The sequence below is a fragment of the Cavenderia fasciculata genome (assembly GCF_000203815.1).
Source record: "Cavenderia fasciculata unplaced genomic scaffold Scf_EUAJFUG02HR96I-5, whole genome shotgun sequence".
Lineage (NCBI taxonomy): Eukaryota > Evosea > Eumycetozoa > Acytosteliales > Cavenderiaceae > Cavenderia > Cavenderia fasciculata.
Genome location: NW_004457624.1, coordinates 1,538,057 through 1,563,981, shown reverse-complemented (window position 1 = coordinate 1,563,981; position 25,925 = coordinate 1,538,057). Strand labels below are relative to the sequence as shown.

Genomic DNA, 25,925 nt, shown 5'->3' with positions numbered 1-25,925 from the left:
TATTACTATTATTACTATTATTGTTGATGGATATTTTTTTTTGATTGGTGTATCAAAAAAAAAAAGGAAAAGGGATTTGGTTTGGAGAGAAGAAAAAAAGGAAGGGGGTTAATTATTATTATTATATATGTATATAAATTTATCTATCTATCTATCGTATTATTATTATTATTATTATAAATGATTCTATTTAATTATTTTGTTGGATTAGTATTTGTCCTTTGTAAAAGTTTATAAGGAGTAAAAGGAGAGGTAGGTGGAGTTTTAAGTACTTCTTGAAGGGATCCAGGTGAGAGTGGAGTGAAAGAATTGTTGTTTGGTGATGGTTGATAGGTTGTTCGTAAATGGTCATAATGTTCGATGGGTGTAGATGGTTGACTGGATGGTTGTTGTTGTTGTTGTTGTTTGGGAGAGAGGGAGAATCTGTCACCATTGACATGTCCATTGCTCGATTGTTGGATAGGTGTTGATGCCTTGAAATTGTCGGGTATGATGAGATCGTCCCATCCTTCGTCGTCGCTATCGTCGCCAAATGGATTATCGGCCAAGAGATTTGGCTTTTTGAGTGTGAGTGGTCCACCTGCCGAAAGATCGATTGGTAAATCCAACTCGTCAGAATAGTCTTCGACTTGAAGGAGACTACGGTTGGTTGGTGGTGACTTGCGACTGGTAGTATCGTTTGGTTTCTTGAATGCGAGGTCGTTGGGGATATGGACGTCGTGCCATTCCTCCTCGACAACATGGTCGCGTGGTGGTGGCGATGAAATACCGCTGTTCAATCCGCTCATACTACCTACGCTGCTAACACTGGACGGTGTTCCAACATGATCCAACGTACCAAAGTTATCAGAATGGATCTTTTGACGCAAAGTAAATGTTCCTTCGACTGGGAATTCTACATCTTCAAACTCATCATTATTGTATGAATAGGCAGCAGCAGCAGTTGATGTTGTTGATGTTGTTGTAGGGGACATGCCAAAGGAGAGTGGAGGGATGTTGTTGAGTGTTCCACCACGCTTTAATGATATGCTGTTTCCCTTGGTCGCCGAATCACCAATATGCGAGCCGCTATTATTATTATTGTTATTATTGATTTTGATCGATCCACCAAAGATGGTTTTGAGACCACTATGTTCGCGTGGTTTCTTGATAAACTTGTCCAATCCCTCGGCGCTACCACCAAAATCATCATCATCGGACGAATCTTTGTACTTGTTGAGCGAGTCGGTACCCGAGCCAATCGTCATGAGCCCAGGGTTACTAAGATGTAGACGAGGTGTTTGTGATCGACTGTTGGCAGCACTGCTGTTTCCTCCGGCGTCATTACCACTTGTACTCGAGAATCCATCGTCATCTGAGGTGAATCCCATTTCCTTGTCCCACAAGGATGCGTCACCGTCCTCGTCGTCTTGATCGACATCATTTGCATCGTGATGAATCTTTGGGTTGAGTTTGAGGGTTGGTGCTTCGTCAAAGTTTACATCACCCCAATCATTGGTCTCGTCGACCACTGCCTTGTTGGATTTGAGTTGCAACAACACAGAAGACGATCCAATACCACCGCTACCACTAAACACTCCTGCTGATGCACCTCTTCCAAATGCCTGTCTCGATGTTGTGTTTTTAATCAACTTGGTGATTGACATTTGACGAATCGAATACAAATGATCACGATCATCAAGATTTCTATCCTCTGGGAACCATCCCTTTAATTCCTCTTTATGTTTTTGATCTTGTCGTCTAATCGATCCAATCAATTCCGATGTTAAATCAAATTCCCCCTCAACTTTAAATGCTATAGAATAATAAAAAATAAAATAGTTAGAGATTGCGATCATTGGATCCAAGGTAGATATGTATGTTACATACTATTATCATTATTTTGTTCGTCCATTGTTTCAAAAACATCCAATTCATCTTCATTACCTCTCCATTTCATTGAAATTGGATCTAATACCATCCCATTTTGAACTAAACAAAGAACAGGAAAAGACATGTTAATATCTATACTAGATTAGATCAATCAATTAAAATATTTCATACTTCTAGTATTAAAATTTCCATTAAGTTGAGTGATGAGAGCAGGTTTTAAACTTTTAAACTTTGTTAGATCTCTTTCATTTCCACGCCATTGGTTTTGCTTTGGATCCCATTCCATGTTGCCCACTACATTTTCAGTCTTTAGACCAGCGTTTGTAATCAATGCTGGTGCAGATCCACGACCACCAGGAAAGTTTGTGATATCGTCTTCATTTCCTCTCCACATTTGATTGATTGGATCAAACTCCATTCCACTAACAACTATTCTATTTTTCTTTTTGTTTAGAGGTTTAATCAATGTTGGTCCTCTTCTCTTTTCAAACTAAAAATGATTGATAGATAACAAATATTATGTTAATATATATATATATATATATAAAAGTGAGTACATCTATATAGTTATCTTTGATTTATATACTTTTCTCTTTGCTTTGTTGATTGCCTTTTCAAAAGGTACATCTTGATGATCTGTAACATAGAACTTTTCCAACATTGCAAGTTCATCTTTAACCAATTGTTCAATCTCTAATATAAACGTATTAGCCTTTCTTAATGCACTCGTTGGCATGTTATCAAATTCTAAATAGTAATAGTAATAGTACTATTGATTAGTATCTATATTGATCTATCTATCTATCTAATCTACATCTTTCATGATTTACCATTGTGTGTCGTCATTTTCATTGTTTAAATAGAAAGCAGTCCCCACGACAACCCGACTATGCTCCTATACTCTATTACTACTATGTACTACTTTACTCTATCTGTATAATTATAAATAGCTGTCGTTGATCGATAATATAATAATCTCTCTTTTTCAAATTGTGAAAAGGTAGGTTAATTTTTAGTTGTGGTTATAGCTAGAGAGAGGTAAAGAATGAGATTGCTACTACTACTATGTTTTTTGAGTGAACACTACTATACTACTAGTGGTAGATTGGTAGTGAGTGGTGATGGTGTTAATTAGTCAGATGATGGTTTCGAACTACTATATAAATAGATGTACAAGTAGTATCAATCTTTATATATATGATCGATTGTCTGAAGTGTGTATGTATACAGTATTATTATACTGTAATCTCTATATAAGGGACTTGATCTAGGTTTTAATAATAAATTGTGTGATTAAAAGAGGATGCACGGACACCTTACTTGAAAAAAACAATTTAAAAAATTTAAATTAGAATCAAGTTGCTTTCAATCTTGGTATTGATTCCAGAAATGATCAGATAGAAGAAGAAGTAGGGTTATAAAATTGGTTATATTAAAATTTACAACAATCAATTTCCATTTATTTGTTTAATTATAGTTTTGTGGAAAAAAGAAGGTTATTGATTGTGAGGTAAGGGGGAAAAAGGATTTTCCATAAACGTTGATGTTGTTTGTTGTGTTGGAAATTAAAATGGAGATGGAGAGGTTAGTTGGTTGGTTTGTTCTTTCTATTGATGATAAAGTATATATGTATATATAATTCCAGTGTATATATATTTGTGGTTATTAATTATTAATTATTAATTATTAATTATTATTGCTACTACTATTTGTTGGGGATGGGGATTGGGATATTGGTAAAACTTGAGCAACAGATACAGAATAAGTTGTAGTACTACCATTACTTGTTTCTTTTTGATTTTGATTTTGATTATTTGGTTGATCTTTATAATCTGTAGTAGTACCAACAAATCCAATTGGATTATTCCAACTAATATCTTTTAGTCTATTTACAACTTCTGAAAACGGTGGACGAATGTCTGGTTCGTCATCCCAACATTGCACTAGAAGATCAGAGAGCTCCTTGCTGCAGCTGTCAGGGATGGGTGGACGCAGACCAGTGTAGGCGACTTGCGCAGACGCCTGTGATCCGTCGAGCTCTGAAAAGGGGATCTCGCCAGTCAGCAGCTCCCAAATGACGAGTGAGAAGCAAAAGACGTCGACCTTTTCGCTGTAGTGTCCAAGGTTTTTAGTGATCTCGGGTGGTCGCCAACGTGGATTGCAAATACCGCCGTTGGTCATGGTGACCGATCCCTCACGAGGCTTCTCGCGCGACAAACCAAAATCTGATATCTTTAGATTTCCGAGTTCGTCGAGCAAGATGTTTTGACTCGTCAGATCACGATGGACAATGTTGAGTGAATGCAGATGCATGAGACCGATTGCCAGGTCAGTAGCCATCTTTAAAACGATCGGATAGCTATAATTGATACGATGTGCTGGATTGGGATGATGCAATATATTGTAAAGACTACCACCGCTCATAAACTCGGTTACGATACATGCTGGCCTATAGCACGCACCCAAAAACATTACAATATTTTGATGGTTTCCAATCTTTAAATTTTGAATCTCTCTAACAAATCTTTCCCTAAATTGTTCTTCATCTCCTATAACCTTTAATTTCTTTACAGCTACTCTAATTCCTTTCCACCATCCTTCCCATACCTCTAAAGTAAAGAAAAGATTTGAAACCATTAATATTTGAATCTATTTGGATCTTCTTTTTTTTTTTGACTTACCGCTAAAAGCACCTTCACCAATCTTTTGAACAAATTGAATATCATCAATTTCAATGACATCACCCAAATCACTTAATACTTCTTTAAGCTCTTTAAATCTATTTTTCTTTATCTTTTCATTTTCTAATGCTCTTTGTATATCATTAATCTATGAAAAATAAATAAATATTTGATTAGTTTTCTATTTCTATTTCTCTATTTCTATTTTTTTTGTTTTTTTTTTTATCTCTTACACAATCTTTAGCATTTTGAGCCATAAATAAAGAATCAGAGATTGATCTACCTCTTGGTCTTTGTTGTGAAACTGATAAAGTATTTCTATTCATCGAAGCCGATAAACTAGTATAGGCAGAGGAATTGGATGAAGTTGATTTTTCCTTGACAGAGATGGTTTCATGGTCGGTCGAGTGAAGAAAAGTCAAGTCCTTTCCTTGGAGATAGTCATCAACACTGGTTGTTGACTTTTTGTTTAAAGGAACTTGATAATAGAATGGATCTTGATATCCTGCAGCACCTCCATTGCTACTACATTCACTAACAGAGGCACAATCTCTGGACATTGATACGCCGCCGCGTAGATTGGTAGATCCGGCACTAGTAATCGATATTTTAGATGATGTGGATTGATTAAGTGGTGGAAAATCATATCCAACTGATGATGAGTTATTATTATTATTATTATTATTATGATTGTTGTTAATAATACTATTGATATTACAGTTATTGTTGATATTACCCATTGGATCAAGTGATGTTGCCAAGAATGTATCCTGTCTTGTAACAAAATCATATCCAAATTGATCAATCTTTGATGATGTAGAAGATGTACTTGATGGACCAATATTAACAGATGTTCTAGAAGAACAATTTACATTGTTATTATTAAATGAAATGGTTGGTGATGTTGATAATGAATGTTGTTGATTATTATTTGTTGTTGTAGTTGTAGTTGTAGAAAAGAATTCAATTCCAGAATATCCACGATTTGGACTATTACTATTTGTTTGATTAGTTGAAAAAGAGTTTTGTTGTTGTTGTTGTTGTTGAAGACGATTATTTAAAAGGAATGAATTAATTAAAGATTTGTTAAAAAGATCCGAAGTACTACCAATAGATTGATGAAGTGTAAGTGGTGAGGGTGAAGATGAATGAGGTTGCGATGAAGAGGATGCAGGTGGGATTTGAGACAAACTACTATTCAAACTAATACTATTACCACCTACGTTGCCCGAGGTGGCAGCATCTGTAGAGAATGACAGGCTACTCTGTTGTTGTTGTTGACTCTGTTGTTGTCTTTCAATACTAGGGGTAGATGGAGTGATGATGGATGGTGATGATGCAGACAATAGATTGGTACTATTGCCCATACTATTGTTGCTATGGTGGTCACCCAAATTGCTGAGACTGCCGTATTGTGGGTTCTGGCTAATGGGTTTGATGTATTGACTAAACGATGAGAGTGATGAAAAGTTGGTAGGTGTCGATGATGTAGTTGGATTGAACCCAGACTGATTGTGGTTGTGATTACCATTGGGTGAGGTTATGTAGAGGTTTGACAACTCTAGAATACTACTCGTACTACTAGTGTCATTATTGAAAACAGTCTTGGGACTGTGACTATGGTCGACATGTTTGATAATGGTTGGATGATTGCAATGCTCACATACAACAACTTGTTTGTTTTCTATAAAGATTGGTTCGAATAATGAAGATGTTGACGAGGTTTCATGTAAATTTGATATTGGAGTCATTCGACTAAGATCAACCATTGTATTTCCATTGATAGATCCACCATTTCCATTATTATTATTATTACTATTGATAATATAACCAATTGGAGATATAATCAAATTATTTCGACTTGTTATAGTACTTGAACGTGATTTTGATGATGATGTTGTTGAATTGGATTGTTGAAGATTAAAAGAGTTTTGATGGTTATTATTATTATTATGGTTGTCTATATATACAAATACTTGTTTGATTTCTTCTTCTTCTTCACCTTCCATATCATTGTTAAAGTTTTTAATAAATAATGGTTGTTGATTATGATGTATAATATTAAAACTTGTTAAATTATTATTATTATTATTATTATTATCATTATTATTATTATTATTATTATTTAATTCATCATTATTATTAATTTGATTATTTTTGTTGATATTATTATTAGTATTATTATTTTTGTTCTTTTCTTTCTCTTTTTCTTTCTCTCTCTCCTTTTCTTTCTCCCTTTCCTTTTCTTTCTCTTTCTCCTTTTCTTTCTCTTTTTCTTTCTTTTCTTTCTCCTTTTCTTTATCTCTTTCAATAGGAGGAAAGTTTGGTGGTGGATCACAACTATTCATGATATAGTCATTATAAAAGAGTTTAGAATCTAGAGACATTGGTCTCTTGGTGTGTCTTTTTGATTTCCTTGAGCTACTCAATATACTATTATGATTATTATTGTTGATTGAGACAGTAGTTGTAGTAGTAGTTGTTGTAGATGTTGCAGTTGATGGTGTTGTTGAGGTGGTGGTTGATAGTGATGATGAAGATGATGATGTAGACATTGGTGTAGTAGCTCCGTTGGCAATAGTAGAAATAGTTGTAATAGTTGGTGATGGACTGATATTGAGTATTGATCCTTTACTTGATTTTCGGTCCCCCTTTCCTCCACCTCCTCCTACACCTTTACTACTACTGCTGACAAGACTATTACTACTACCTCCACCAGAACAATTAGTTAGTGATGAAGATGAAGTGGACCCAGAATTGGACGATATGTGGTGAGGATGTTGTTGCTGCTGCTGTGATAATGACGATGATAGTACCGTCGAATTGGGCGGTGTATTATTATGGTCGTCGACAGCCATTCCATCTACTATTATTGATTCATTACTACTGCTGATGTTGTTGTTGTTGTTGTTGTTGGTAGTAGGTGGTATACCGCTAAATATTGCTGTAGACGCTGCTTTGCTCGAGTTGGTTCCCATGTGTCGTCGTTGTTATTGTTTCTCTCTGACCGTGGTATTCCAACACGTAAGTAGTAGTAGTAGACACTACCGCTGCTGCTCCTCCCTTCTCGTGCGCACAAGCTAATACAACAAAAGATCGATCGAATGATGATGATGATGATGATGATGATGAATGATGATGTCTCTTGTTTGCTTTCTTTCTTTTATGCTATAGACTAGACAAACGAGATACACTATCTTTTTATCTATCTATTTATCTGACTGATTGTTGTTGTCTTGTCTTGTCTGCTGATCACAAAAGTAATGTATGATTATTACTTGAATTCTTGTTGTTCTTTGTTCTCTCCACTACTGAGGGTGGGTATTTATTATTATTATTATTATTATTATGTTTTTGTTGTTGTTGTTTTGTTTGTGTCACACCCCCTTGCAAAATACTTGGGTGAGGGGTTCCTCCCCCCCAAATAAATATTTTTTTATTTTTGTTTTTTTTTTTTTTTTTTGGAGCGCTCAACTTGTGCAGGGATTGCAAGCGTCTCGAATCCAGACGATCTGATCTCCCCTTTTTGCTTTAGAGTTTGGTTGATTGGTTAGTTGGTTTGTCCCGGAAAGATAAACGCCAGGTTGTTTGTTTGTTTGTTCATTTAGGGTCCTCTCTCTCTCCCTCCTCCAAATGAGGATGAGGCAAGAGACAGAGCTTAAAGGGTCAAGTAAATTAATTAATTCATTTACTTTTATTGGTCATTGTTAGTTTGTCCATAAACGTCAACGGAATATATTATCGTTCGTCCTCCTTTGTTTTTCTCACTCGCTCTCTCTCTCTATCTATCTATCTATCTATCACATTAACTTCTTTTCCTTGTGAAACAAAGAGTAGATGGAAGATAACCAAAGACCTAAAATGTGACCTCCAATAGATCCGTACGCGCAACTGATTGGCCACGCTTGCCAGGGACGGTCCCAATCCAATGGAATAACAAATCCGCCAACCCATGCACCAACTAAACTAAAAACTACTACTATTGTACAACATGTTTCATATACACTATTATGACTATAAAAGGAAATCAAATTTAAATTAATAAATAAATGAATGAGGATTGTATATATATACGATAACTTCACAACTTTGTGTCTTTTGACTTTCTAGACATACTTTGGAGAAAAGAATAAATCTTTCCAAGTTTGAGGATGACAACCCAATAGAATGGCAGTGGGGACTGCAGTCATTGAAGATAGTAGTTGTCCGAAAAAGAGAGTTCTAAAGAATGATCGAGTGATGGGTGCGCCATAGAGTATAGACACAAAGTAAAAGAGCACCATTCCTATGAGCCATCCAGTGAATGCACGTTGTATCTTGAGTTCAAGACTCATTGTATTGCCGCCGCTAACATGAAATGCTGATGGATAGACATAGATGCCAAATAAAAGATGAAGAGTAAAAAGAGCAATGCTCAGAATGATCTGTGATGAAACTGTATGCGACACAAAGTCCATGCCAATTACATTCATCATCATCAGAGTGAACAGTACCACTCCTGCAGACAGTCCAAGATAACTTAATGATACTCTATATTTAGATCTTGATGCTTGTACAACTGTTCCTCCCGATGATGAAGAACTATTATTATTGGTACTACCGCTGCTGCTGTTGCTACCGCCGCTGCTACTATTGCCACTCGTTAATGTATTACTATTACTAGACATTGTTATTCATGATGATTATAATGATGATTTAATGATGATAATGATGGTGGTGACGAAGTTGAAATATATAAATGCGCGACAGAAAGCAATAAAAAACTATTTTCTTGGGGATTTCTAAATTAATATTTTAAGATGAATTAAAATAAAGAGAAGAATAATTTAAATCTATAAACTCATTAAATTCATGCTTTATTTGTAATTTAATTAAATAGATTTAATGATTTAGTGGGTTATTTATTTACAGAATATTTACATAAAATAAGTGAATGGATTTTATAATTATTATTTGTACAAATGTTTTTTATAGAGTGAATGATAGGACAGGATAATTTACAAAATGACTGGAACTAGTTGGTTAACCAGAACGAGAATACTTGAGAGAAAGAATTTAGTACAGGAATGGATTGATTTCTTTGGTGAATGGATAAATGGATGATGAATAAATTGTATATTGACAAATATTATAGATCCCTTGTGTAGCGAATATTTGCTTCCATAGTCGCCGTATTGACTCCATTAGAACGTCTGATATAATCACCCACAGCTGGATAATCGCGAAAAGTCATCACGCACGGGGCCGAACCTAAAGGGTAAGCAAGAATTACAAGAAAGGAAAAAAAAGGTTGTTAATAGCCAATTTAATTTGTCAGTCACGCGTGATGTGTTTTCGTGTGAGTACAAAGTGATGATGAGTACGACGACGACGACCGATTTTTATATTTTAATTGAACATACCCCAACTCATAGTACATTCAAATGTAGAGGCTGCTGTTTCAGTCTTTATCTGATAGAATTTGACGGTAGGATAGGTTGCCACCCATCCACACAAAGTTGGGTAGATGGTATCACATGCAGGACAAACTGGCTCTGTAAAATAGAACACTACTGTGTCAGTTGCATCACAATCATAGAGTGCACTTTCAACTCCTGCATAACTATATAGTTATTATTATTAGAAAAAAAAACAATTCAAATTAAAATTTATTTAAAAACATTTTTATTTATATTTACCTTGTAAGGACAGTAAAATTAGTTGGTGTTTGGACCATTTTATAGTTATAGTTTTTAAAAGATTATAAGGTTTTGGAAACTTGAAAAATAAGTGGTATTTGATTGGTGGTATTTGGAAATTAATTATTTGTATTTAATTAAGTAAAAGATTGTATTTGTTGTGGTTTGAATTGAATTAAATAGATCCAAAATTTTGTTTATTTATATGTTTTGGATGACACTTGATTATCTGCTTCTGCTGCCGCTGCTGTTTACTTTCCTACCTGCCATCTGTCACTTCTTCAATTCTGACAATCCTCTTGATTGTGAGTGTTATTCATCGAATGGAAACCATTCATCTCGAGGGTGAAGCTTGGTGGAAGGGTACTACCTACACCCCCAAACTATTAGTTACCCTCCTCTTTCTATCATCATCGTTACATCACCCCATTTGTTCTTTGAACAGACAAGTGGTATCGAATCTATGTTCTTATTGACGCATCCCCAATCAAAATGATGTATCCATAGTTGAACTCCTCTACGATTGATGGAAAAAAAAGATAAGATTTGGTTACATTGCAGTTGATGTTGTTGTTGGTTACCAGTGCTCATTGGCGATCGTGAACATGTTTTTCCCATCTTATTCATCATTGCCACCACGTTTAAACCCCACACTCCTGTTGACACTGACAATTCAGTGATGCGTTTAAACGCAAATTAGCAGAATTCATAGGAATTGGGAAACAGCTCTGCCAAAAGCTAGCAGAGCTTTTTATGGGCAACAGAACGATTGATTGCCTGTCATTGTCTGTGGGGAGGGTTTTGGTGATTTGAGGGTGGTACAAGATTTATAGCTTGGTTTGGAAAATAGTATACTGCACCACTGTGGTGCTGCCAACAAATTAACCACTGATAGCTCGCACATCTACAAGATTAAAGGATCAATTATCATCTTTGCGATCAACACTGATTGATGAAAGCAAAAACAACAGCTTCTTTCATCTCCGTTCATCACTATATTACAATATAGTGGCCTGTTGCTTTGCACTTTGCAGCATCTTTTTTCATCCGATGCTTCAACCATGGTCGGTTATTGCCCCCACAACACTACAATGAAGCTAAACTTTTAATTCATTTTATCCTAAAGAGAAACTTGCAATCACCCCATTCACCTCGTTCAAAAGGTTGTGGGGTGCCTCTGCGATGAGTGGCTGTCTCTCATCAAGCCCGCCCCCAAACTTTTAGATTTATGTTTTTTGGTTGTGTTGACAACATTCTGTTTTCGGATATATCTGTCTTGTATAATTGACAGCCAACCAACACAAGTTTAACTTTTTATCTGTGATGATAACCAAACTAAAATGGAAATAAAACCTTTTCCCAAACTGTGAAAAATTAGAGTTAATGGTAACGGTGATAAAGAGCATGTGTGAGCATTGGTTTGTGATTTACATCTTCATCTCTATCTCTTGATTCTCAACAGCTATTATTACATTCACCTCTTATCTCTCTCTCTCTCTCTCTCTGTTAATATATCTATCTGCTGGTTCATTTACCAAATTAGATTTATACCTGTTCAAGGCTATTATCTTGCGGTGTATATGTATTATCAGATCTAACCCTCGAGTGAATGGAAAGAGTATTACTTTCCTCCAAAAGGGTTAACGATTTAGGAGCGCTGTCGCTGTTGCTGTAGTCGTGGTACTACTTCCTTTCCGATCGAAAACTATTGATCAGTTAGATCAGTTTTGGAAATATCTCTTGATTTAGTAATGTCCACCATTGCAGTTGTTATCCTATTTAGAATAGTGGACATCTTAAAACAGGGAGATATAATTCAAGAAAAAAAGGGAAAAGGTTTTTCTTTTGTTATACCAAATTTTCACGATATCAATCCCATTCCCTTTACTGTGAATTGTGGGGAGCAAGAAGAAGAAAAGGGAATGATACCAAAAATAAGTAAGTAAATTTTTATCCGTTTTCTTAAACTATCTTTACTTCTTCAAAAGGAATACTAATAAAAGTTGAATAATCAACATTACTCTTTCATTGTGAGACTATTATAACACACTTATGCGATGTTGATGAACAAATAAATTAATATTGTAAATATTGTTATCATTTAATTATTTGTTTGATGAAGTTGAAAGGAATGACATCGTTTTTCCAAGGCAAAGTGTCGTTTTTTTTAATTTTTTTTTTTTTTTTGTCGAATGAAACCAATGAGGTTAGTTGCAGCTGTAAAGTTGAGCTGCAACTTCCCCTACCTTGCTTTGTTATAGTTCATTATTGGTCGACCTATATAGTAGAGTGCAGGTAGTTTGTTTGTTGTCTAATTAGTATCATTAAACAAAAAGTATCATATACATATAATATAATATATATCATTATAATCAAAAGAAGCAACAAACATGTTCAACCAACTTTGCACTAGATTTGCTCAACGCTCATATAGATATTACTCTTCAGTCTCTTCATCATCGACTAGTACAGTGTCTACATCAAATATTACACCATTCTATTTCAATTCATCGGTAGCATTGGGATTGAACAATCATCGTTTCAACAACATCAACACCTTATATAATATCAAGAACCACCTTGAAGAAGATGTCATTGTCGAAGAAGACATGTATGATGACCTCTATGATGATATTACACATGGACCATCACCATTAGAAATCGATCCATTGTTTCAATCAATCTTGTCACCATCATCCCCATTATATAATACCACCAACAATAGACTTTTATTCAATCAAGAAGATCAACATATTTTAGATATAGACCAACCATCAATTATTATTAACGATATTAGTATGTAAACAGAACCGAATAGTAGTAGTAGTGGTAATAGTATACTATATCCTGCTATCACCTTTGAAATGAATATTAATTATTGGTTAATTCAATGTTTTAGACAATCAAGAAGAAAATGGTATTGAATGTTTAAAGAGAACTTATCAACCATCAGGTTTGATTAGAAAGAGAAGACATGGTTTCCGTGCTAGATTGGCAACCAAGAATGGACGTAGAGTATTACAGAGTAGACTTGACAAGGGTAGAAAGAGATTGGCTGCTTAATAATAGGAAACTCTATCCAAAAAATAAATAACAACAAGTACTAAAATCAAATAGAATAGAACGATGTAGGAAGGAGAAGAACAAGATATTGATCAACGACCGATATTATCAGTCGGTCGATGGATTGAATCATTCATTCATTTATCTTTATTTGGAAGAATGGATACCATCATCATCATATTAGTTGGTTTTAAAAATCAATATATTAATTCACAACAAACACAATCTAAAGCAGGCAATTGTTTTTAAAAACAAAACAATATGAATCTAACCCCTAAACCAAAAAGTATACACGGTTTTATACAATTTAATCACAATGACACCATCAACGACGTCTACAATTGATAAAAACAGTCCATAGATCCATTCAATCGATCCATATGATGTTTAAATCTAGATTTCATCACTCTTTTTAAAATTTTAAATACTGATATATCCGATACAAGGTAATAACAATTGTGTCAAAAGATGGTGGCATTTATTGAATCTTAATCTCCAAAATTCGATATAGAAACCCTCCTCATATTGAATATTGATTTCCCCAACCGAAATACCAAAGAGTGAACATCAAACATCAAAAAACTAAACTATAAATATGATTCAATTGAGTTTAATTTATTCATCAAATCAACATTCAAACAATCAAACAATTAACAATCTTATTTCTTAATTCTCTAAATTTTAATCAATCAATTCTAAAATGTCTTTAATTTGTAAATATCAGAATTGGATTTTTCTAATCCTATCCAAATATTAATATTAATATATTTACCTTTTTTAGCTGCAATTTCAAACATTGGTGGTGCTTCAACCAAGTCACTCTCAAAGTCAAACACTACCTTTGCCCAAGTTAATTCCTCATCAATTGGACAATCACCCAGCCAATCTGCCAGTTTAATCAACTTGAACATCCTAGCTGATATTCTTGGATTAATTGGTATCAAGATTGGTGCTAGAGTACTTTAAACTCTCTCTCATTTATGAATTCTCATTCTCTATCCCTGTTGTATTATTAAATAATATTATCATTCTTTAATAAAAAAAAGGATTGATCAATCATTTTATATAATTTATATAATTAGTTTTTTTTTTTTACTTTTTATTTTGATTATTTTCTTCTACCATTATTAGAGGTTGAAGTACTAGTAGTACTAGTTGTATCTTTTGTCTTTTTTTTGGCAGGTTGTTTTGATTTTGAATGATTATCTTGGTCGTCATCATCGGATGCATCTTCATCATCGGAATATTTAGTAGTGGAGGGTGATTTCTTTCCATTATTTTTTGTTTGCAGCAGCAGCTCTTTGTCTTGCAGTCTTTCCTTTTGGTTCTTCCTCTACTTCTTCTTCTTCTTCCTCTTCTTCTTCCTCTTCTTCCTCTGTTTCTTGATTTTTGTTATGACCATTTTCTTCTGGTTTCTTTCTCTTTCCAGTGGTAGCAGCATTCTTGGAGGTGGCAGCAGGTTTTGGTTTGGCAGCAGCCTTTTTCTTGCTAGAGGCAGGAGCAGGCTTTGCCTTTGCAGAAGTTACGGTTGCACCCTTTTTAGAATTCTTTTCCTCATCTTGTTCATTCTTGATATATCTAAGGAGGATATCACAACGAGCCTTTAATTCTTGTGGTGTTCTAGTTTGAATGAGCCAATCGAATCTGAATTGTGGAGCCTTTCTAATCTCTTCTTTCAATTCATCCCATGCACCATAACCGAGCTTGTGCATCATGCACACCAAAAAGATATCTTCTTCGTCATTGTAGGTCTTGTTCTTTTTGATGCCGTACTGGATCTTGAGTTGTTGCCATGGGTTCTTGTACTGGGATACCTTGCGGTCCAACGATTCGATGGTTTCCTTGTACTCTACAATCTTGCTCTCACCCTTTTCGATACGGGCAATGATCTTGTCATAGTCGGCAACCTCTTTGTAACGCTTCCAGAATACTTGTGAGTACTCTTGCACCTCCTTTTCCGACTTGGTCTGCACAATCTCTGCAATCTTGCGGTATGCGCCACGACCAAAGGTTTCGCAACCCTTTATAAACTGTCTAAAGTCGACCTTGTTCCAGTCGCCGTATCCAGCCTTGATCAAACGCTCCTTGAGTGCTTGCTCGTCTTCGGTCAGTTCGCCAAAGTTTGGTTCCTCCTTTTCTTCTTTCTTTTCAGCAGAGGTGTCATCCTCGAGCTTTCCTTCCTTTTCACGCTTCTCTTCAGCTTCCTTTTCTTCGGCCTCCTTTTTCTCGTACCATTCTAATTTCTTTTGATAGGCTATAGTTTCCTTGCCGAGAAGATCGATGAGACGGGGTGGGAAAAAGTGGTGATCGTGTGTGGTCGGTTGTTTGGGTGGCTTGATCTTGGGGGGAGGTGGTCTCTTTTGAGCGGGTGCCTTTTTGGGGATGATACCAACTTGCTTCATGTACTCTTCATTGTCGCCAATCGTCTTTCTCTCACGCTTGAGCGGCTCGGTCCAAAAGGTGGTGGCAGTCTGCTGATTCTTATAGTTGACTCCGTCAAACTCGTAGAGGTTGCCGTCCAACGTCAGTTTGATTGGATTCTTGACGAGATCGGTGAGACGTTCCTGCATGGCGTTGGTCTTGTCCTCACTCTTTTTGAGGATAGCGTCAATGTCCTCGTCGGTAATAGTGGCCTCTTTGCTCTTAAAGATGTCGTCGGCTCCGAACCGGATCATCGACAGCAGCTCGTCGGGGTTGGCTGCCTTGTTGGCTTCGACCAACCGACCTTGTTGGATGACAGCAGCATCGAGGTGCAACTTCATCTCGGCCTTTTCAACCATCTTTTCTTCCATTGACGATTCAGTGACGAAACGGTAGACTGTGACGGGCTTGGTCTGACCGATACGATGTGCTCTGTCTTGGGCTTGGAGATCGACCTGGGGGTTCCAATCACTGTCAAACAAGACGACAATGTCGGCAGTGTTCAAAGTGATACCGAGACCACCGGCACGGGTTGTTAACAAAAAGGCAAACAACTCGCTGCCCGGTGCATTGAATGTTTCAATGTTGTTTTCTCTCGACTCGCTGTCGGTACCACCATCGATACGGCAGTACTTGTAGTCACGATACATCATATAGTCCTCCAAGATATCGAGCATACGTGCCATCTGAGAAAAGATCAACACACGAGATCCTCTTTGCTTGAGACGTGCAAGCAATCTATCCAACATGACCATCTTTCCACTATTATCAATGATATGTTCACCGGTCGTATATGGTTGTTCCTCGGCTCCATCAAATAAATATGGATGATTACATGCTTTTCTCAATTGCATACAAATATTTAATAATTTAACTTTTCCTGATCCTCCTTTTACTCCTAAAAAAAAAATAGAAAATAAAAAGATTAATAAATCCCAGATATATTTTTGTTATAGTTTTGTTTTTTGTTGTTTTACTTACCAATACCATGTAAAGCTTCAAAATCTTTTGTTAATAAACTTTTATACCATTCTCTTTGCATTGTAGACATGCCAACAAAAAGTTTGATTTCCTTTTTTGGTGGTAAAGATTTTTCCACTTCTGATTTGATTCTTCTCAAAAGGAATGGACGTAATACCTTGTGCAATTTATCAATGACCTCTTGTTGGTTATCAACTTGATCAAGATTAAACCATTTATCAAAATCTTCACTACTTGTAAATACATCTGGTAATAAAAAGTTTAATAATGCCCATAATTCATGAAGATTATTCTTAAAAAGTAGAAAAACAAATAGAAAAAAAAGTGTTAATATATATATATAACAGTCTTATTATTTGTTTGTTTGTTTGATTGTTTTATACATACTTGAAGTGGAGTACCAGTAATTAAAAGTCTAAATTGACTGTTGAATAATCTTACACCTTTGGAGAGTACAGAGTTTTCATTTTTAATACGATGAGCTTCATCTATAATAATATATCTCCAACTGAATTTCTTGAAAACAGCCTTTTCCTTGATAACCATTTCATAAGTAGTGATACAAACATCAAATTTCTTATAAACTAATTGATTTTCTTTGATTTCTGCCTACAAAATAATTAAATAAATAAATAAATATGTTAGTGATTGATTTATATTTATTTATATATATTTTTTGTTTCAAACTTACTCTTTCATCCTTGTTACCATGGAATTTAACAACACGTAAAAAGGGACACCAATTTCTAAATTCTTTGCACCAACCAGAGAGGGTTGATTTTGGAGCAATAATAAGATGAGGACCTCTAATTCCCTTGTATTCTGACAAATAACCAAGAAGAGAAATGGTTTGTAGTGTCTTTCCGAGACCCATTTCATCTGCCAAAATACCATTGATACCTCTTTCATATAATTGAATTAACCAATTTAGACCATAGATTTGGTAATCTCTCATTACTCCATGTTTAATATCTAATTAATAAGCAATAATAATAAACAATTTAATATATGTTAGTAAAAAATAAATGTAATGTTATATATATGTTATATTTTAATTTCTTACAAGGAGGATTTGAAGTAAAAAAGTTAAAAGAATGAGGAGCTTCTTCATCGATGGTTTCTTTCATGATTTCTTCATCTTCTTCTTTTTCTGTTAGTTTGGAGCCACCTCCACGTTTGGTGGGAGTGCTAGGGATGGCAGTATCCTTGGTTTTCTTTTTGGATTGTGTAGAGGCAGAGTTGGACACGAAATGAGAGTAAATCTCGGTACGTTCCAACAAGAACTTGAGACGGTCTTTGGCAGACTTGTCCTTGTCTTCTTGCAATTGCTCACGTTGACGTTTCTCCAACTCTTGTAGTTGCTTCTTTTGTTCGTCCTTTAATTGCTTTAAACGTTCCTTTTCCAAACGGATGGCTTCGATACGTTGTTGCTTTTGTTCTTCAGTCTCGCCTTCTCTTGTAGTGAGGGCTGTAGTAGAAGTAGTCGATGTCGTAGAGGTAGTAGATGTTCCATCGGCTGTATTGGCAATCGAGATGGTGTTACTGACAGAGTCCTCTTCATCGTCGTCGTTGAATGGCAATGGTTCGTCAGAATCGCCATCCTCGTCGTTCATGACCTCGTCCTCTTCCTCTTCCTCTTTCATATCCTCGTCATCCTTTCGAGGTGAATTGGTTAATGAACTATTCATCTCCAACATTATGTATATAAAATCTCTTGTTTTGTTGTTGTTCTGCTGACACCAACAATAATATCTTCTTCTTTCCTATAATATCTGTGATTATATATAAATAACTATAGATAGAGTGGACTATATATATATATGTAGATACAGATGAACAAATAAAAGGATAAAGAAGAAAGAGAAAATAAAAATAATAATGAGTATGGTTGTGCGACACAAAAGAAGACGACGCTGTCACCTTTCGAGCATTGCTCTCTTCACTCACCCTATAATTTTTTTTAATGTGAAGTTCTAGTTCTTGTTATCCAACTACTTGACAAATAAGTTATAAATCTCTATCTATTGGTTATAATCTAATCAATCTATCGATCTATCTATCTATACAACAAAATAAAAGATATGATAATAACATGAATGAAATTACTGGAATTGGGTGATGGCTCTATCATCGCATTGTTCAAATTTTTTTGTTGGAGGGAAGAACGGTGTTAACGTAAAACGATTGTATGTTGTTGTGCGTTGTTTGGATATATTGCACTACTCTTCCAATCATAATGATTGGATAGAATAGAGCATTGATTGCAATTTTATTTGTTGTTTTGATGTTGTTGTTAAGGGACAGTGTGTATGTATTTGATTCATGGCGAACCAGCTGGGGATTATAATAGGGTTCACGATGGGATGTTGGATGATTCGATTAAATTTATATATATATGGTTGATATAACAAATATAGATAGATTATTATTTTTTTTGGTTATTATAGTATTTTTGTTTTTTAAAAAAAGAAGTAGAAATATAATTTTGTTATTTTAGTTTAATTTTGATTTGGTCGATGATTTAATCGTCCTTCATTTGGTTATCCTTGGCAATTTCATCCAATTCAGCATCCAAGTCTTCCTTTGATGGGGTCTTTTCTCTTCTACCACCACGACCACCTCTACCACCACGACCTCCTCTGCCACCACGTCCACGGCCACCAGCACCGAAACCACCACGGCCTCCACCACGACCAACGCTGCCTCCACGGGCACCACCACGGCCTCCACCACGACTAACGACGGCTCCACTGCCTCCACCACGACGCTTCATTGGTGAGGCATCCTTGGAGATGACGATGTTTCCACTGCTTCCAGTACTGAGTCTCTTCTTGAATCCTGGAGAGGTGACTGCTACACGGCCAGTTTCCTTGATCTTGGTGAAACGAGAGTCCAAGGTGTTACCACCACCACCGCTACCACCACCTGAAACCATAATCTTACGACCGCCTCTGAATGACATTATTATTTTATATTATTTGTTTGGGTTATTGTACAAAAAAAAAGTTGAGATTTGTGTTGTTTGGAAGGAGAAGAAGGAAAGTGATTTATAAACCTATTATTATTAATAATATAAAGAAAGAGAGAGAGAACCAAGTTTTGATTGATTATAATTGTGTAAGTTTCAAAAGAGTTGATATATTATTCTATAGTTGAGTGGGTAGTGTAGTGTTGTAGGTAAAGAAGAAGAAGTAGGTTGTTTGACATTTGTTGTTGATGATGATATAGTTATCTACTATTTAATAAGAGATAAGAGATAACAATCCAGAAGTAGTATAGTAGGTAGTCCAGTACTGTATGTGTGTATATATATTCATCCCATGATGTTTTTTAAAATCGACTACAAGCTTTGTGTTTGATAATGGTGGTACTAATAGTAGTCTTGATCGTCATGTGCAGTTGAATGAATCCTCTTCTGCGATCACAGAATCTATCAATCTCAATTTACCAAATCACGTTGCATTCAATTTGGCACGTTGAATATGAGCAAGTATTAACATCCTATCTATTTATATATATATAAAAACCAGAAATAGAGAAAAGAGAAAAGAGAGATATGTAGGATAAAGAAAGGAAAGAGAAAATAAAAAAAAAGCGGTATATATAGTAGCAAAGAAAGAAGGGTAGGTAGGTAGGTAGGTAGGTATCCACATCATGTTATTCCAACATCATTTGGAGAGGAGCCTGATAAAGACGGTAACATAATAACGTAACGTTCGTTGGGCTTGCACACCAATTCGAATTGTCGTGATGGTTGAGTCTTGAACGGATGATGATGATGTGTTTGCAAAGAGAGAAACACAGCCGATGGTGATAGTAGTTTGTGATGATGATGAACATGCATGTGATTGATGATCATCACGACGAGATTGTTGATTCGGTCATTCTTACTTTTTCTTCTTTTTTCGTTATTATTAGTTATTCTAAAAAAATATAAACAAGTTTAATAAATAAATAAATAAATATTTATATATAAATAAAAAGATGAGTGAATGGTTGTGTGAGAGAGAAACTCACCTAAATAAATTGTAGTTGGTGTGAAGTGAAGGAGGTTTTTTTTAATTTTTTTTGAAACTTTTTAATTTAATACTGATCATCCAAATCTTGCTTCAATAGTAAAGAAGAAGAAGAAGAAGAGGATATACCATACCTTGTTCATAGATAGATCTATCCACTCTCTTTCAATCCATACATACATACAAACATATAATGGCATCAAATATCAACAAGAATGCAGTCAATATAGTCGATAGACCACTACCAAAAGGAAAGACTGAGATCAATCTTAGCTCATTTGCTTTCTTGTTTTCAGAGATTATACAATACAGTCAAGATAGAATCAAAGCTGGTCATGAATTGGAGAAAAAGTATTGTCATCATCAACAACAACAACAATCAATATAATCATTGCTCTAACTGATATTAATTGTACAATTGATCGATCAATGATTAGATTATCAGATATAGGGTTTTTAGTTGGTACACGTGTATTGGAACTATTGGTATTCAGAGAGAAAAATCCAAAGAGAGAAACAAAGTTGTTGGGTATCCTTTCATTTATTCATTCCAATGTTTGGAAAGCTTTGTTTGGAAAACAAGCAGATTCTTTGGAAAAAAGTACAGAGGCTGATGATGAATGTAAGAAGACGACAACGACGAATTCAACATGTATGGAATATTAATATTAATATTATTTATTTGATTGTTTTTGTATAGATATGATTTCAGATGCCAATATGATTGTAAATAAGTATATTTCACTTCCCAAATCACTAAGTAGTTTGAATTGTGCATCTTTTGTTGCTGGTATTGTTGAAGGTATATTAAGTAGTGCCGAATTTGTATGTATCAAAAATAGCTATTTCCATAAATATTGGTTTAATTATTAATCAATATTATATTATATTATATTTTAGCCGGCAAGAGTGACAGCTCACAATGTAGCAGTAGAAGGTAAAAGATTCACAAAGACTGTCATCTTGATCAAATTTAATGCCGAAGCTTTGGTTGGTCGATAAACCAATTGAAAGAAAATAAAAAACTTGTATAAAATTGTTTGAATATAATGTTAGAATAATATTTGATTTAATATTAATATTTCTGTCTGGATATGGAGGATATTAGTTTTCAAAAAAACTATAGCACCGAGCTGAATCGCGATTGTCCAAATTTAATCGACACTATTATTTCATCCTCGAGATAGAGATATGATAATGGAGATCTCCATAACCGAATAGATAGTGTTATACTCGCAATGTTTGTTATATTTGTCTAAAGATCGCTACAAAAGTAGGTACGTACTTATTGTCTATCGCGGCCTCATCAGAAATTGACTTTGGGGCGACTTCACCACAAAATTCGCATAAGGGTCACTTCCAAGCCATTTTTTTTTATTTTTTTTTGAGTGAAAAATCTTGTTCAGACTGAGAGCTTCTCACCCCTCACTTTGCTTGAAATAATCTCTTATCCCTCAACATTAATCTCTCTTTACTTTGTTGTATATTACTATTCACCTCTTCTTTTTTGTTCATTGTTTAAACTACAATCTCATATCACTTCCTCTCCACCATCAATAACTTGTATATATATAATAGATAATAATAATAATGGCCACCAACGAAGAGATTGTCAAGATTGCAACCAACTTTATCTTGAGTGCACCAGCTGGTGAACTCAACGAAGTTGTTTCAGGTAAATCATTAAAACAACAATCAGCAGTCAATATAGTAGTAGTAGTAATAGTCATATAGTAGTAGTATTAGGATTGAAGATCTTTAGATGGTTAGGAAGATCTGATTTTTGATGAACAGATCAGTTTTAGCAAAATAACAAGCGATGTTGTACAACTATGACTGTTGCTACTAGATAATAATATTATAGTTTAAAGTACTTATTATATTTATCACAATTGTTTAGATGTTCGTGCTTTATTACCAAATGAATCAATGTTGAATGCATCTGCTGCCGAAACCTTCAGAGAATACAACACTGAACAAATGGTGATTGCAAACTCACCAAAGGGACACAAGGTATTGATCACCAAGAAGGGTGAAGTCAGCCACAACGAATATTTAGATCCAAAGGCCAAGCTTGTATTGACTTTTGATCACATCAAGCAAACTGTCACTGGTTCACGTGCTGCTGGTAGTGAACTCGATTCTGAAGTTGAATCATACAGGTAAGAAACAATAATGACGATCCTTGGAATTGGAATATATATATATATATACACAAATATCCGACATCACTATTATAATAGATTCTAATTATTATTATATATATCACCTCTATCATCATCATCATAATCTAGAGCTGCTTTTGAAGAAGAAGCCGTCAAATATACCAATGAGTTTTACCCATCTGGTGTTGCTACTGTCTATGGACAAAAGGTTTCTGAAGGTTACCAAATCACCGTTTGCGTCAGTTCATCTAAATTCAATCCAAACAACTACTGGAACGGTCGTTGGAGATCTACCTGGACCTCTACCTTTAAGCCAGGTAGTGGAAACGTCACAATCAACGGAAAGATGCAAATCAACGTTCACTACTATGAAGATGGTAACGTTCAACTCAACACTACCACCACTAAATCAACCACTGCTGCTTCTGCTGTAAGTATACAAACAAACATAGACGATCTATATAATATATATTATAGGTGAGATTAATCTAACCATATTTATATTATTTATATATTTTATAGGATGCCAACACTACTGCTTCAAACGTTTTCAAGGCTATTGGAAAGGCTGAATTAAATGTTCATGCTGCTTTGGATACCAGTTATTCAACCATGGGTGATACCACTTTCAAGGCTCTTCGTCGTGCTCTTCCAATCACCAAGATGAAGATCAACTGGACCAAGATCAAGGGTCACAGAGTTGGTGCCGAATTATCCAACAAGTAAACAATTCCAACCCTTACCTGTTCAGGAACAAACAACATCAAAAAAAAAAGAAAGCAAAAAACCTCTTAAAAATTGTTTAACTATAAACCATGATACATTAACACAACCCAACCAACCTACCTACCAACCAACTCAAATTACCTATTTTAAACTTGCAACAACCAACAAATTAAAATTATTATTATTGTTGTTGTGTTTTTTTTTTTCTATCTATCTATATATCTATTTATTTATTTAATTATTTATAGATAATTACAATAAAAAAAAAACTATATTTAAAAAAAATACTCTTACAATTACAAATAGATTTTTTAATAAAGGTTTATTTAATTTGGTTAGTCATTCATGGTTTGTTTGTTTGTATGTTTGTTTACGGATAATTTTAATTTAATTCAAATGGTAATGTAAAAGTTTTACCATTTACTCTTTCCTTTAAACCTTCACCATGATAAGAGACAAGAGGAGATACTTCACATAGATCTGATTTTCCATTATCAACACGTCCATTTGAACGTTCAATAAAACGACGATAGAGGGCACAAATGTCACGAAGACAAGTCTCTGGTGAATCTTTTGGGATTGGCATACCAGCATTGTTTTTAAGTGGAGAGAACTCGTCAGTTCTATCAATCTCTAGACACACCATATGCTTTGCATAGGGGAACACGTCAAAGATGAAAAGTTCAAGCTTCCAACCATTGGTTTGTGATGGTGTCTGACGCACTCCATTTTCATCGGCCTCTGGGATCTTTTTGACTGCAATGTGGTATGGCAGTGAATCCAAGTGCTCGATGGCGATACGTTCTAAAAACTCTCTCGAGAAACCATTGATACAAATGTGAGCATAGTTGAAAACGAGTTTGTTATTCTCGTCACGCAATAATTTCGATTCTGTATCAATCTCGCTATACTCTAATACACGTGGTTTTCCATTCTCGAGTGCCATGACACCAACTGGCTCCTCGGGGTCGATCTTTGCAACCACCTTGGCTGCGCAATCGGCATTTTCCTTTTTCATGTATCCAACAAACAATGGATCAACCATCTTTATCAATACATTGTCTACACAATATTGTGATACATATTCTATACCGTTTGTCTTCATATCCTTTAATGCTCCTGATATTTCCAATGATTTAAATAATCCTCCATTTCCATTTGGTGCTAATGATATCTAAAAAAATAAATATAATTTAGTAAACTTTTCAATATTAATTGATTAATTTATATATATATATATATTTACCTTTGATGATGATTCATTGATAATTTTTCCTTGTGGAGTAAGACAAGGAATCATTTTTTGAGAGAAAAAGAAAAAGCTTTCCTTTAATAGACCAAAATACTTGTTCTTTTCAAAAAATGAGATAGTTTCATTATGAGTAGCTTTACTTGTCATAATATACCATCTAATGGGTGGAATAGTTTTAATATTAAATTTGGCCATTGTCAATTCTTGTAATCTCAAGACTCTCTCTACTTGAATTTGATACAATGATTTACCAGATGGTAATCCAATCTCTTTAAATAAATTAAATATTAATACCATGAGAAATAATTAATTAAATAAGGTTCATGATTACTACATACCATACATTCCTTTTGGAAAAGTTGTACCCAATCTAGTTGCTTGTCCACCAGCCAATAGTAAAACACCAACTTTACCTTCAGCAATCATTTTATATCCAATATTTTCCCATTCATCTCTCATTGCTGGTGTAATAGAATCCAATGTTTGTACATTCTTGAATCCTTTATATGTAAGATTTACTTTTTGTGTAACTAAACAAAACATAAATAAATATATTTAGTAAAAGAGATATAGACAGTCTTGTTATTTTGAATGATGTATATATATATATAGGTACCTCTTTCATCAAGTATTTTGCTATAAACTGTTGATATTTCTTTTACATCTATTTGATCGATATCATTATCAAATGAAGCCTTTTCATCTTGACTGAGTTGGTTATACCATCTGAATACTTGTGATTGGCCTTCTTCCTCCCATTGTTGATATTTTGGGTGTTGAACTTGATCTTGACTTGCTGTTGACATGTTCTCTCTCTCTCTCTCTCTTTTTTTGATACACACTAACTATACTGTCTTTGCTATGTTATACTCTTTTGTCAAGATATTAACGATATCGAGTATTATGAAGAATGAATCATCACCCTAACCTGAAATGATTGGTCGACCTACACCCCCACAATCATCCAAATTTATTTTTAATTAATTTCTTTTGCTGAAGTTAGCATATTTTGAAGTGTCCTCTCTGACTTTGACTTTTTAATAAACTATCAATAGGATAAGATCATATTA

General features: G+C 34.8%; 10 protein-coding genes across 10 annotated transcripts; 4 read left to right on the top strand and 6 right to left on the bottom strand.

The window, feature by feature from the left end:
- Nucleotides 1-194: 194 nt before the first annotated feature.
- DFA_11614 (uncharacterized protein) lies at nt 195-2,724 on the bottom strand (the record flags this gene model as incomplete). The annotated part of the gene is made up of 5 exons (XM_004350510.1): nt 195-1,795; nt 1,870-1,971; nt 2,044-2,362; nt 2,459-2,619; nt 2,703-2,724. The coding sequence occupies 5 exons, from the start codon at nt 2,722-2,724 to the stop codon at nt 195-197; spliced, it is 2,205 nt and encodes a 734-aa protein (XP_004350561.1).
- Nucleotides 2,725-3,558: 834 nt separating this feature from the next.
- On the bottom strand, nt 3,559-9,220 carry splB (protein kinase; the record flags this gene model as incomplete). The annotated part of the gene is made up of 7 exons (XM_004350509.1): nt 3,559-4,481; nt 4,554-4,701; nt 4,787-7,416; nt 7,562-7,721; nt 8,084-8,210; nt 8,364-8,567; nt 8,670-9,220. 7 exons carry the CDS (start codon nt 9,218-9,220, stop codon nt 3,559-3,561), a joined length of 4,743 nt encoding a protein of 1,580 aa, XP_004350560.1.
- Nucleotides 9,221-9,941: 721 nt separating this feature from the next.
- DFA_11612 (uncharacterized protein) lies at nt 9,942-10,269 on the bottom strand (the record flags this gene model as incomplete). The annotated part of the gene is made up of 2 exons (XM_004350508.1): nt 9,942-10,155; nt 10,232-10,269. 2 exons carry the CDS (start codon nt 10,267-10,269, stop codon nt 9,942-9,944), a joined length of 252 nt encoding a protein of 83 aa, XP_004350559.1.
- A 2,352-nt stretch (nt 10,270-12,621) lies between these two features.
- DFA_11611 (uncharacterized protein) lies at nt 12,622-13,294 on the top strand (the record flags this gene model as incomplete). Its single annotated transcript, XM_004350507.1, has 2 exons — nt 12,622-13,027; nt 13,131-13,294. 2 exons carry the CDS (start codon nt 12,622-12,624, stop codon nt 13,292-13,294), a joined length of 570 nt encoding a protein of 189 aa, XP_004350558.1.
- Nucleotides 13,295-13,994: 700 nt separating this feature from the next.
- On the top strand, nt 13,995-14,260 carry DFA_11610 (uncharacterized protein; the record flags this gene model as incomplete). Its single annotated transcript, XM_004350506.1, has 2 exons — nt 13,995-14,007; nt 14,076-14,260. The coding sequence occupies 2 exons, from the start codon at nt 13,995-13,997 to the stop codon at nt 14,258-14,260; spliced, it is 198 nt and encodes a 65-aa protein (XP_004350557.1).
- Nucleotides 14,261-14,568: 308 nt separating this feature from the next.
- On the bottom strand, nt 14,569-18,393 carry isw (myb domain-containing protein; the record flags this gene model as incomplete). The annotated part of the gene is made up of 5 exons (XM_004350505.1): nt 14,569-16,613; nt 16,697-16,988; nt 17,084-17,305; nt 17,388-17,668; nt 17,760-18,393. The coding sequence occupies 5 exons, from the start codon at nt 18,391-18,393 to the stop codon at nt 14,569-14,571; spliced, it is 3,474 nt and encodes a 1,157-aa protein (XP_004350556.1).
- An 824-nt stretch (nt 18,394-19,217) lies between these two features.
- DFA_11608 (uncharacterized protein) lies at nt 19,218-19,658 on the bottom strand (the record flags this gene model as incomplete). The annotated part of the gene is made up of 1 exon (XM_004350504.1): nt 19,218-19,658. The coding sequence occupies one exon, from the start codon at nt 19,656-19,658 to the stop codon at nt 19,218-19,220; it is 441 nt and encodes a 146-aa protein (XP_004350555.1).
- Nucleotides 19,659-20,905: 1,247 nt separating this feature from the next.
- Nucleotides 20,906-21,714, top strand: DFA_11607 (uncharacterized protein; the record flags this gene model as incomplete). Its single annotated transcript, XM_004350503.1, has 4 exons — nt 20,906-21,063; nt 21,150-21,364; nt 21,413-21,537; nt 21,613-21,714. 4 exons carry the CDS (start codon nt 20,906-20,908, stop codon nt 21,712-21,714), a joined length of 600 nt encoding a protein of 199 aa, XP_004350554.1.
- Nucleotides 21,715-22,302: 588 nt separating this feature from the next.
- acpB (subunit of heterodimeric actin capping protein cap32/34) lies at nt 22,303-23,855 on the top strand (the record flags this gene model as incomplete). The annotated part of the gene is made up of 5 exons (XM_004350502.1): nt 22,303-22,387; nt 22,613-22,874; nt 23,007-23,307; nt 23,400-23,599; nt 23,852-23,855. The coding sequence occupies 5 exons, from the start codon at nt 22,303-22,305 to the stop codon at nt 23,853-23,855; spliced, it is 852 nt and encodes a 283-aa protein (XP_004350553.1).
- A 130-nt stretch (nt 23,856-23,985) lies between these two features.
- Nucleotides 23,986-25,661, bottom strand: uap1 (UDP-N-acetylglucosamine pyrophosphorylase; the record flags this gene model as incomplete). Its single annotated transcript, XM_004350501.1, has 4 exons — nt 23,986-24,777; nt 24,850-25,124; nt 25,194-25,385; nt 25,472-25,661. 4 exons carry the CDS (start codon nt 25,659-25,661, stop codon nt 23,986-23,988), a joined length of 1,449 nt encoding a protein of 482 aa, XP_004350552.1.
- Nucleotides 25,662-25,925: the final 264 nt, after the last annotated feature.